Source organism: Marmota flaviventris, chromosome 12 (assembly GCF_047511675.1).
Source record: "Marmota flaviventris isolate mMarFla1 chromosome 12, mMarFla1.hap1, whole genome shotgun sequence".
NCBI classification, from domain to species: Eukaryota; Metazoa; Chordata; class Mammalia; order Rodentia; family Sciuridae; genus Marmota; species Marmota flaviventris.
The window spans coordinates 17,676,292-17,688,414 of NC_092509.1; the positions used below are offsets into that span (position 1 = coordinate 17,676,292).

At 46.3% G+C, this 12,123-nt stretch overlaps 1 protein-coding gene across 4 annotated transcripts in view; it reads right to left on the reverse strand.

Annotated features, from left to right (window-relative positions):
- Adarb2 (adenosine deaminase RNA specific B2 (inactive)) overlaps positions 1-12,123 on the reverse strand; it is a 476,030-nt gene that overhangs the window by 137,932 nt on the left and 325,975 nt on the right. For all 4 annotated transcript variants that reach the window (XM_071619876.1, XM_071619878.1, XM_027948041.2 and 1 more), the window contains one exon: positions 8,533-9,440. In XM_071619876.1, coding sequence (XP_071475977.1) covers positions 8,533-9,440 — 908 coding nt within the window. The remainder of the gene's footprint in view (positions 1-8,532; positions 9,441-12,123) is intronic.

A 12,123-nucleotide genomic window follows, 5' to 3' on the forward strand; every position in this document is an offset into this window, starting at 1 on the left:
GGAACCCGGCTGCTAGAGGGTAGGCCCAGAGCTCCATCTTGGAGCTGAGCTCAGAGAAGAGCCAGTCCAGGGTGTGTAGGTGGAAATGACAGAACTCCACAGAAACCATAAGGATGCCTGGTTACTGGAACCAGGAGGTCTCGTCTGTGGGAGGTCCAGCTTGTCCCAGCTTGCTGAGCATGCCAGGGTACTTATCTGGCCCAGAAGGACAGTGAGAGGACTTGGGGTTTCAATGTTTGTTTTTGGAGGAACAAAGGTGGCCCCAACCTGGAGGAGAAGCCCCTTCTCAGGATGATATCTTGATTCCAGATAAAGCACCCTGAGTCTCTTCTGTCTCCCTTCCCTACACTTTTCTCACACCAAGTATCTACAGAGCAACCCAATTCAAGAAATGGGAATTCACCTCAGTGAATTCAGTCAATTTTAAAATTCAGAAAGAATTTCCTCTTTCTCCTCCTAAGGGAGTTATAGAATTATTGAGCATTTTCTGGGACAGAAGGGCTGAGTTCCTACATAACTAGTTTCTATTCAATCCTTTACTCAAGTTATACACTAATATCATTTCAGCAAGAGAAATTTGACATCATCTCTAATAATTGATTTCTGGCTTTATTGTCAGGAACTCCCTTCCAGGGCCTGCCCTGCTTCAAGCCCTTGATGATCGTATACACATGTGAAATAACAAAACAGTGAATGTCAGGATAAATAAGGGTTCATAGCGGTAAACAGACAGCTTCTAAACAAATTAATTTCCGAACCTTCAACCTGCTTTGAAATAAGAAACTCTCGTGATCAGCCTCCATGAGATTTATTTATGAAAACAAATTTGTAACAACTAGTTTCTACCCAAAGGGGATGGTAATACCTGGGCAAGGAGATAAGACAAGCCCTGGCAGGAACTGGCCACAGGTTCTCTTCTTTCTAAGGTGTACCGGGTTGTAGATGGAAATCCATCATGTTATCTAATAGGAAAGGCACATTCTCGTTGCCCCAGCACATGAGGAATGCTCAGAAAGAATGTGGAATTCACATTCGTCCCACGTGGTGAAAGCCAAGGCTCTGGTTCCTTCTCCTAGGGTCTTTATGAGCACAGTTTACATTGCTAATATTTCCCTTCACAGATCCAAATTCACAGTACCCAGTTTAAACACCTGTTCCCAGGGCCACACCCCCACACCTCAGAGAGAGGCAAGGGTGGGCACAAAGCCAGTGCCAAGGCCAAGGTGCCACCAGTCCACCTTCCCTGGATTCACCTGGCTGCGCGGGTTTTTCTGCCATTGCACACGCCAGTGACTGCTCTCTGTGGGCAGAACGATTCCCTCCCTTCCCAAGGCTGAGTGGCCGTGAAAGGCATTTTCACAGCTAAACAAAGACTATTTTTTAATCTATAAAAAGGCAGCCAAGGAACTGTTCCTCCTTGGTTGGTGACTAGTTCAGAGAGTGAACTGATTGTGGGTACTCAAGGCTGACCAGGCAGCCTGAGCTTCTGGGAGAGGAGTGCAGCATAGAGGGTGGCACATTTACTCATGGGTATAGCCCTGAAAGCCTCACACCCCTTCGCCCAGGAGGCTCCATTCTGTGGGTTAGAGAAGTCGGCTTTCCTTTCTTTTAGAAAATGCTGAATGGATGAGCTGTCAGGCCACCAATGCAGGTAGTGTCCTTTCTTCCATGATGGGTCACTGAAATGCACACTTTCTGACAAAGAATCTGCCCGATGTTTATGTGGGCTGGGTCCAAGCCAGGGGCTCATACATTCATACTTATGCAAATCATGAATTATGCAAATCATTATTTAACAATCTGCGACATTATCTACTCTCTTTCAGTTATTGTTTAGTTATGAGGTATCCCTCCAAAAGTCATGTGTGAGAGAGTGCAAGAATTTTTAGAGGTGAAATGATTAGATTATAAGAGGGGTGAGGTGTAGCCTAATCAGTGGATTAATCCACTGGTATAGATTAACTAGACAACAACTGTAGGCAGATAGGGAGTGGCTGCAGGAGGTGGGTCACTGGAGGCATGGCTTTGGGGTTTATATTTTGTCCCTGATGAACAGACTCTCTCTGCTTCCTGGCCATCATGTTCTGAGACACTCTTCTCCACCACCACCCCTTCTGCCTTGATGTTCTGCCTCATCTTGGGCCCAGACCTATGGAGTTGGCCGATCATGGACTGAACTCTGCAACTATGAGCAGAAACAAACTTTCCCTCCTCTATGTTTTTCTTGTCAGGTCTTTTGATCACAGCAATGAATAGCTGACTAAAACACTTACTTCCTGACACTAGGTGGTATGAAAGGTAGGGATGAAGTTCAGACAGCAAAGATGATTACGTTGTATCAGATCTCATCATCTTGGTTGCTTTGGGAAGGGGGATATTAAAAGATGGGTTAGCCAAGGGATGGGACATTGAGAGATGCTTAATATGGGGTTGACTGAAGCACAGAGTTGGCAGTCGGCGTAATAAGCTGATTTTCTCTGACTCGAATGGTGGCATTTAAGCACTTGTATGTGCTGCTACCTCAAGGTGAGTGATTAGCAGATATAAGTATACTTGCACAAGGCCCACACAAATTGCTCAATTTCAACAATACATATAATGAAAGTAAACTTTGAGTGCCTTTTTCTTTATTTCTTTCTCCACAAAATTAGATGGAAATCCTTCATGGGTGAGGGATAGCTCCCCACTCTAGGGCTGATGATCACATCCTCTCAAGTCAGTGGCTCAGGTATCTTTTAAACTCTAACTCTATTGGAACCAGCTCCATCTTTGAGGCTGTGCTCAGGCCAGTTCCATGGGAGGAGGTACTTTTGATTCCTGATGCCTTCCAACTTTTTAAGGAGAGTGGTCAGGGTTCAAGTCTTTAAGTAGTGGGAAAGGCAAGGGAGAAGAGGCATTTCTACCTGCTGTTTGTTGCCTCTCATCATCGGGTAACCCCCGTAGAGCTCAGAAAAAACATTTCCTGAGACCCCAGGTTGGCTGGTAAGTTTAGAGATTCAGCAGGAGGCCGAAGCCTGTTTTGCTTGGGTTTCTCTGTGGACAGATGCTCTCCTGAGGTGGAGTTCATATTATGGTCTGTTGTTCTGGTGGGTCCTAGGATGCCTTGAGTTCTGACCTGCTCCCAGAGCTTCAGGGAGACGTTAGGAAGTCAGAGCTAAGAAAAGCTATAACAATGTCAAACTACAGCTGCCTAAAAACTAGAATGTATGCTTTTGCCACGGTGTAAGGAAATCCGACCTTTTTGAGAAGATCATCGGGAATTCGGGATCATTCCTTTCTGCTTGGAGAGCTGCATTGCACTGGGTATCATCAGCTCAGATGGCATTCTGGAATGGGTCTCAGGCTGACACTTGGCCAATGGCTGAGTCAGCACTTCCTGTCTCTTCTTGGAGCTTCGAGGAAGTGTGAGGGGACCCTTATCCCTAGCCTAGTGAGGAGGACCCCATGTGGGTGGATGTCTTGTCTCTAGAGAAGCACATCTGTTTTCAGGTAAACCAGCTCAGGCACAGGGGGCAGTAAGCTATTTCAAAGCTAGGCAAATGTAATTTCCACACCTATTCACTTTTAATTTAAGCCTATTTAAACTTTGGGGACCTTTCCATTGCTAATTTGTTATGGTGATATTAATGAATAGTTCTGCTTTACAAAAGTAAGAACGCTGCTTTCTTTTCAAAGAAGGTGAATTAGCATGGAGGGAATGAGACTAGAAAAACAATCTGCGAAGTGATCAAAGGCAGCTGGGGGTCACCTGGGCATTTAGGATCAGGACAGAGACATGGTGCAGACAGCTTATCTGTGTCCTGTAGAGCAGCTGTTGCTAAAGTGGCCACAGACTTTGTCCCCGGGTCCACTGATAATTCTAGGAACACACTTCATGAAATGGGACCATGTACAATAGTCTGATCAAAATGTGCTATAAAATGCTCAAAACTTAAAAAGTGGTTCTTTTCAATTATTTTGTGTATTCTCATGTTTTGTTTCCCCCCATTTAATATTAATAGCTGCCAAGAGCAGGACGTAGAATAAGAATAAGGAACTGAGCAAGCATGTGGTGCAATGGAAGACTTAGCTAGAACTGAAGCCACAAGGATAAATTTCCCTAAAATGACCTTAAAGGACTCCATTCGAGCAGCCAATCTATATGAGTTAGTTTCAAAGGTGTCCCCTCTCTTACTCCAAGCAAAAGGTGTATTTTAGTTGCTTTGACTAACTCTTTTCTTTGCAGGCATATCAACACCAATGAGCTTGCCATAGAAATAAAAAAAAATTAAAAAAAAGAAATAATTAATTGATGATGAATGAGAAGTCTACAACTAACCCAATAAACTATTTTTTTTTTTAGAGTTACTATGTGCCAGGATGATTTTTATTTTTTTTTTAAATAGTATTACTATAGTATCCTTTGTTCTGTTTTCTAACAAGTTTTCATGGAAAGGAAATACTGAAAAAATAGGCTTTTATTGCTGAATTTATGCTTTTATGAATTCAACTCTTTCCACGCTAGGCGTGGGAAGTGAAGACCGAAGAGAGAATAGGTTTTGTGATTTTATCATTTTTCATGACTATGCTTCCAAGGTCATGTGTATTTATATTCTTATGGGGTCTCGTTCTTACTTCCAAGTATCTGGTTAGCCCAGAGGAATATTGTACTAGTTGCAGATAAAGAAAACATGAAGGATTTGGATAGAGCCTCCCAGCCATCTCCTGGTGGGCACTGCAGTTATCAACAGATATTTATGGAGTCCCTGGCCTGCACACTCTATCAGCATAGTAAACCTTGAACATTGACATCTTCCCCATGCTTTAAAGAATTTAATGGACATTTGGCTTATCCACTCTCGCCAAGAGTCGGATCTCAAGAAATTGAGAGTATGAGGCTACCCAGGTTCTACAACACACTCCCAGGTACAGGAAAGGGTGAGGATTCAATTATAGAAAAATCACACTTGTGATTTAAACCTTCATTGAGAATATCATGCTTTGGAACTTATTGTTTCAGAATCCCAACTGCAAACAGGTCTGGATTATGACCACAATGAATAAGATTATGCCCACAGATGCAGTTCACAGGCTTTGGAGGCTTTGGAGGTAAGTTGGCACAGGTGTTGCTGCCTTACAATTGTTCTTGCTGGGAAGCAAGACCGTGACCTGCTCTTTGGTGGGACTACCCCAGGTGGAGGCTGAGAAAAGCTCACAATATTCTAAAGGTGTACAAGTCCCAGGCAGAGCAGTTCTCCTACTAGGAATCAGGAGGACTCTCCAACCAGGATGCACTTTCTGGAATGCATACTGCTGATCTCACTGGAGAACCTACTACATTTCTTCCAGCAGCATCTTAAACATGCTACTCTAGCTATTCCTAATGAGCTGTCACACATGAAACAATCTTCACAGACTATCACTTACAGAGGAGAATTCTTACTAGGACAGCTTTGAAGCTTTGTTGGTAAGTCCCAGCCATTGGTTAAAGCATTAAACAGACCCAGCATCTATTGGCAGCTATAGAAGTGACATGTGGATCATTGAAACACACTTTGGTTTGTTGTCCTGCCAGTCTGACTGCCTGTGTGTAGCAAAGCCTGGATATTTGGGCAAAGAATACTAAATACTGATGTTTTTTAATACCCAAGTTGCAGAAATTGCATTCTTCCAACCATGCTCCTAAAGCTGACTTTAGTGGAGGTGTCGTTGCTCAATGGAGGCCAAGCCCACATTTTTCTGAGAGCATAGGTACAGATTTGAGAAGATGTTTGGTTAGCTCCACCCATGGCTGCTATTAGGAGAGAAGTTGTATACAGATCATGAAGGGCCATACCTCTAGGGACTTAAAGTAAGAGTCATGCTCCCATAGTCATGCTGCCCCTGGGACCAGGGATCTGGCTGAGTAGGAAGCAAGATGAACGTGGATGGTCCATGCTCTATAGATGGGGGTCCATGGTGAACAGATGGTTCTATGACCTATAGATGGAGATTCCATGCACTATTGACGAGGAGTTCATGATGTGCAGACAGGCAGATGCACAGGCAGAGTTCCTGGGGTGGCGGGGTTTAGGCAGCATTTACAGTGATTCTTGAAATCTTTTCTTTTGTTTTTTTTTCCCCCTGAATCCAGACTCCATTGGGACAAGGTTTTAATTCAAACTGCTTGTGATTCCCTGTCCTGAGACCCATGGTCATAGCTGGCCCCCACCCAGTTGAGAGGTGCACATCTCAAGGGGGCTGAGAGGGAGGATAACGAGCCCCGCTGAATGGCGGCATGCCATGGTGTGATGAATGGCCCGCAACCCTCACGCCGCTCTGCGCCCTTCATCATCCAGTCGGAGTGGTTAGCAGACTGTCAGAGAAAAATAATTTAGCAGCCGTGGCTTTAACTGATGTGCTGCATTCTGGGGTCAAATGACTATTACAAAGTGGTAGCGCTGCCTGGTTTCTCCATCGTGAGAGCTCAGGGCTGACAACATGAAAGAAGGAGGCATCACACCCAGAATTCACTGACATCCTTCAATTTCTCAGGGTGGGAAGCTGCAGAGATGGGTTGGGGAGGCCGAGGACATTTCCTACTAGATGGAGGAATCCCAGCCTGGCTGAGAGCCCCCGGCAGGGTCTTGCTACAGCAGTATCAGGTTGGATGAGAGTAAAAGAGCAGTGGAAGGAGGGCACAGAATACTGGTGGAGACCTCTCTGAGAAGATGGCAAGGGACACTCCCCGACCAAGGTCATGCCAAAGGTCATGAGCAGCCTCAGGGAGGGACAAGTTGCCCTGCTCAGCCCTTCCCCAAGCAGCAGGGGTAAAGCACGTTCATAGATGTTTTGGCAAGTTCAGAGGATGGATAATAAAGAAACAGAACAGAAAGGAAAAAGAGAGGAATATAAATAAGATGGAGACATAAGAAAGGAGAAGGTCAAGTCCCAGGAAGGCCCACTGGGAGATGTGTCTGGAAGCTGTTCTTGCTTTTGCAGTTCCCTGTTTTCACTTGGATTGTGTATTAATTTGACGGTGAATCTAAAGGCTAGATTATGGAGATTATGGTCTAAACCCCTCCCACCTTCTCCCTCGCATGATCATCAAGTTCTAAAAAAAAAACCAAAACACTCAGACTTAAAGTGAATGAACGGGAGGTAGAGGTGGGAGGAGAAGGAGTCCTCTCTCCATCTGAGCACCTCATTTATTTATTTGCTTTCTTCCCTTGTGCAGGCTTTGTGAGAAGCAGAACACTTGCTTTGCCCATTGTCTATCCCCTGTCTACTCAGAATCAAATAAATATGGAGTGAATAAATAAGTCAATGCTCTACCCAGTTTGGACTCCGTGTGTGGGAGTCCTTTATGCACTTTGTGTCTGCATGCAGTATCCCTGAGCAAGTAGCTGAGGTTTTGGCGGTACCCAGCTTTATTTAACAGATTCGTGATCTCCCACCACAAAATAATGGATTCCTTTCTAGGTGTTGTGATGCAGTGATGGTGGCGATCACAGAAATAACTTACAATTATCAAGTACTTATGATGAATCCTGCACCCGGCTAAGTGCCTTTTAACTATGTAAAGTGTTTCTTTCCTTGATTGATGCCCCAAATGAATAAAGATAATTTTTCTGTATCTACTACATTAGTGATGCCCACAAATAATTCTCACAATGATAAGAAAAAAGATAATTTGCATAAACAAGCAATCACAAGACTTGGCAGAATAAGGTTGTTTTAAAATGGTATGAGAATAGTTCCTGCCACACAGGCCATGCTAAAAATGGTTCTTTAATGGGTGACGGTAAGCTCACGTAGGAAAGCAGACCCATGATCGTGCATGCAGAGGCCAGGGTTGATGGTGTTGGTGGAGTAAAGCAAGATTCCAGTTGTTAATTTTCATTTCCACGTCCTCTGCCTTCCAGCACATATTTGCCCTCTGACTCTGAGACTCCGCCAGTGTCCTGGGGGGAGCCCCCACCTGACATGCCCCTATGGCCCCCGAGGCACTGGCCTCCAATGGAATAATCCCCACCTGCTTGGTCTCTCCAGGCTCCCTGGCTAGAAACTCAACCAGAAGCCCACACAACTCACCTATATCACCTCCTGCTCTTTTCACCTGCCTCCTGAGATACTGAGAGGCCTGGCAAACAAAGCCTGCCCTTCCTGTGGTGTGACCCTCTCAGTGGGGAGAGAAGGGCCCCGACAATCAGTCCCCCCCACACTGGCTGCCCTTTCTCCCTGGCATGTGGTGTCATCATGGTAAAAATCACCTGGCTTCATGAATTCCGTCATCACCTCTGCTAAGTTGGAGCGTTGACATTCTTGTTCCTCTATTTATTCCTTTGTTTATTTCCTTTATTCTCATGATTCTCTCTCTCCAAAAAGCCTGGAAATTGCTCTCAATAAGGTTAGGAAGGGGAGACTTTTTAGGATAGCCAGCGCTCAGGGATGCACTCTGCTCACAGCCACAGGAGGAGAGGGGCCTGCCCACTCCCCCATCATGGCAAGGAGCCCCAGCTACATCCATCCCAGCATCCTTCCACCTGCAGGCAGCTACCTGAGAAATCTCACCTGTGGCAAGAGGTTACTTTTACTCCTGCTGGGGGTGTGGCCAGGCAGCCGGATGTCGAAGAGGGCCTGCAGGGCGGCCTGTGCGGCCTGGCCCTTGGCCAGCTTCTTGCTGCGTCCTGAGCCTTCGAACGTCCTCCCGTCCACGCACACGGCCATCACAAAGCTCTTGGTGCGAGGCTTCTCGGCCACCTCTGAGAGGCACACGTACCGCAGGCCAGAGCGCAGCTCATTCAGCACTACTACTGGGTTCCTCTCACCCAGGGTTGCGGGGGCCGGTCTGGCCCTGTCTGGCCTGGCCTGTCCCATGAGGTCCAGAGTGTGGCAAAGTAGCCGCCCTTGCCGGTAGGCTGTGGAGAGCAGCTCGGTGTCCACAGGGTGGCAGTTTGGGAAGTCCTCGCTGGGTGCCGATGGCTCAAACTCCTTGAACAGCGTGTCTGGGAAGTCGGCCTGGTCAGAGGTGAAGTCCGTGCATGGACTTGTGCCGCTGCCCATGGCCAGGTGGGCCTGGCAAGCATTGGGGAACTGCACGAAGGACTTCAGTGCCAGCTCTGCTGCCCGCATCTTGGCCTTCTTCTTGGTGGGCCCTGTGCCCTCAAACGTGAGTCCATTTACTTCCACAGCCACTGCAAAGACCGGGGCATGCACTGGGCCTGTCTGGGACACCATCCGATACTGCAGGCCTGGCTTCAGCTCGTGCAGCTGGACCAGGGCGTTCTTGGGTGTCATGGACCATGAGAGCTTCTTCCAGATCAGCTGGAGTTTGCAGAAGTGGCCCCCGTTCCCTTCCTCCAGGGGCCTTTTCCTTTTTATGCTGGGTGTGCTTCCTCTGGCCCGGTCCCCTGGCGGCAGGGGCCTGGTTCCCAGGTTGCTCACATTGCGGTTTTCCTTCACTTCAGTGCTGCTGGTACCTGGAGGTGAGAACAAATTAGTCATGACCTAGGGCACTGGCAGGTCACCACTCGTGACAGATACTATTACTAATGACCATATTGTGAAACTTGAAGTCCATTCCTATGAAGTTCTTGCCATCAGTACCATAAGCAGGGCCTGTGAAGTGTGCTCTAAGGAATGGCCTATGATGAATGTGAGGAATGAGTTCACCTGTGGGGACCAGGTGCCCATGGAAGAAAGGATCCACATCCTTGGGGACCTCGTAGCTGAGTTTGAGAAGAAGCAGAGAGAGGGAAGTGGGCTCATGGCTCCCCACCAGCTGCTCCGAAGGCGGTTTGTGATGTCATTGCCCATGTACCCTCCCTCCTGTCTGCCAATACCTCCCCAGAATGAAAAAGACACAGGGCTCTTCCTGTCTATGGGTTTTGGGCAACAGCAAAAGCCTTTTCTACAACAAGGAGACCCTCCTTCCCTTTTCACTTGCTCTCAGGGTCTCCAGGATCAGTGCCTGATGTCTGTGACACCCCTAGCACCCCATGAAGAGGACTCTGCTGGTGACATGGTCCCTAATTCACATGGGAGGTGAGAAAGGCCGGGGTCCCCTGAGGCCTCAGGTGGAGGGGATGGCTAGGAGCCAACCAAGTGGAGGCACACAGCAAACCACGTGTTTTGGTAGATCATTTTGTGGGCAAAAGCACACCATCCATTTACAAGTAAGAACAACAGAGCTGTGTTGTGACAGGGATCACATGACCCTGAGTATGAGCTATTTATTACTTGGTCTTCCAAAAAAGTGTTTCCTAGCTCCATCCTGGAGGAACAACCCATGGTCTTCATCCAGGGCCACAGGTGCTGGGCATGGCTTCTTACTACTGGAATTGCCTGGGGTTTCTGAAAACTCAGCATACACACCAAGTCCGTCATCCTCTGGGAACTGCACTGGTATTAGATAAAAAGTCGATGTGTCCATGTGATGGGGTGGGAACCATGGGTCTGAATGGACAGTTGGGGATGCTCCAGGCAACCAGGTTGGTGGTGACAGCAGGGACCCTGCTTGCTGCCTGGACTTGTGCCCCTGATATTCTTGCCATCTTATCCAGCTAGGTAAGCATTGAAAATAGACTAAAAATGCCAGAGTGTTTTGAAGGATATGCACCTTTGGGTCAGCGGCAGAGAGCACAAGTACAACTCCTTTGGAGGGCATTGTGGGAGCAGTCAATGAGGATCATGAGGTCCATAACCTACTCAGCAATTCTGCTGCTGGGGATACACCTGACAGACACTTTCATGCATGGAAACAGAGATTAACAAAGATGTTCATTGCAGTGTATTTTTGCAAAATTGAAAATTTAGAAAATGCCTGAATTTCCCACAGTTAGAGGAATAGCAATAAATTGTAGTATAATCATATTACAGAAAAATGTATAGCAATTATATCTGATGGACTATATCTCTATGCCTCAATGCAGATAAATCTCAGAAATGAATGTTAGGTGACAAAAATCAACTTGCAAAATAATCCAGAGTAGGATATCATAAATATGAATGAGAAGAACACCAACTTTATCTATTGCTCATGTAATCACATTTGTGTGGTAAAGCTGCAGATAGATACCTGTATAATAAAGGTACAGTCAAACTTCCCCCTGGGAAGGAAGGGAAGGAGATGGGATGAGAGGCCAGAGGGTACCCTCATTTGTATCTGTAATGTTTTATTTCTTTTTACAAAACATTATCTGGAGTAAATTTAGCAAAATCATTACTTGTTAACTGTAGGTGATGGATGAATTTAGAGATCATTTAATTTTTCTGGACTGGCCATCTTGGGCCACTTTTCCTGATAAAGCTGTTTTGTTTAGAAAATCTCACTTGTGAATTACCAGATCACCTCCTGAGGGCCTGGTGCCCTTCTTTGGGGAGTATGCCTCTGAAATGCTAAACTCAAGTTTGCTGTAAAATACCCTGAGAATTCTGGTAGTGAGCCGTCCTGTTTTCTTTTATTCCAGACTTTGCTATGTTTCTTCTTCCTCACATCAGCCCTGGGTTGGGTAGTAGAATCACCATCTTATAGGTGGGAAAACTCAGGATCAGAGAGGCAAAGTAGCTTACAAAGCCTGTGCAGCTTAGTAACTGGCTGATATGATTCAATCCTAGGAGTCACAGATTGCCCTCATCTGTGCTGTGGCTACAAAGTTGATTTTTATGGACACCAAATAGTTTCCTCGTTATCTTGGCCATTGTATAGTGACACCCTTTTTGGGGCTCTTTGGAAGATCATGAGAAAGCTGAGGCCACAGTCTGCCTCCCTTGTGACCAGGTGAGCTGACCTGGTCAGGCAGGACCACAGACACATTTTCATTTATGCCCTTTAGATGTGTTCTCAGGGACTGGGAGGTCTTGTCTCTGTGGCAGGTTGTGAATGAGACTTTTCTCATTAAGCAAGTGGAAACTGAGGGTGATTTTTATAGCTAACCCACAGCTCCATCAGTTTTTTCCAGAAATTCTGGATGTTCACATGTGGATAGGTTTCCCTCACGCAGCCTGAAAGCCATCAGGTTGAGACCCGCTGACACATAGGCACTCCCCACTCCTTGGTTTGTGACATTGTTGTTGGAGGATAGTAAAGAAAGAAGTACAATTTCCCAGGTACAAAAGATGCCTTTGAAAATCAGGTGACTTCGAGAGCTATGCTGATAGGTG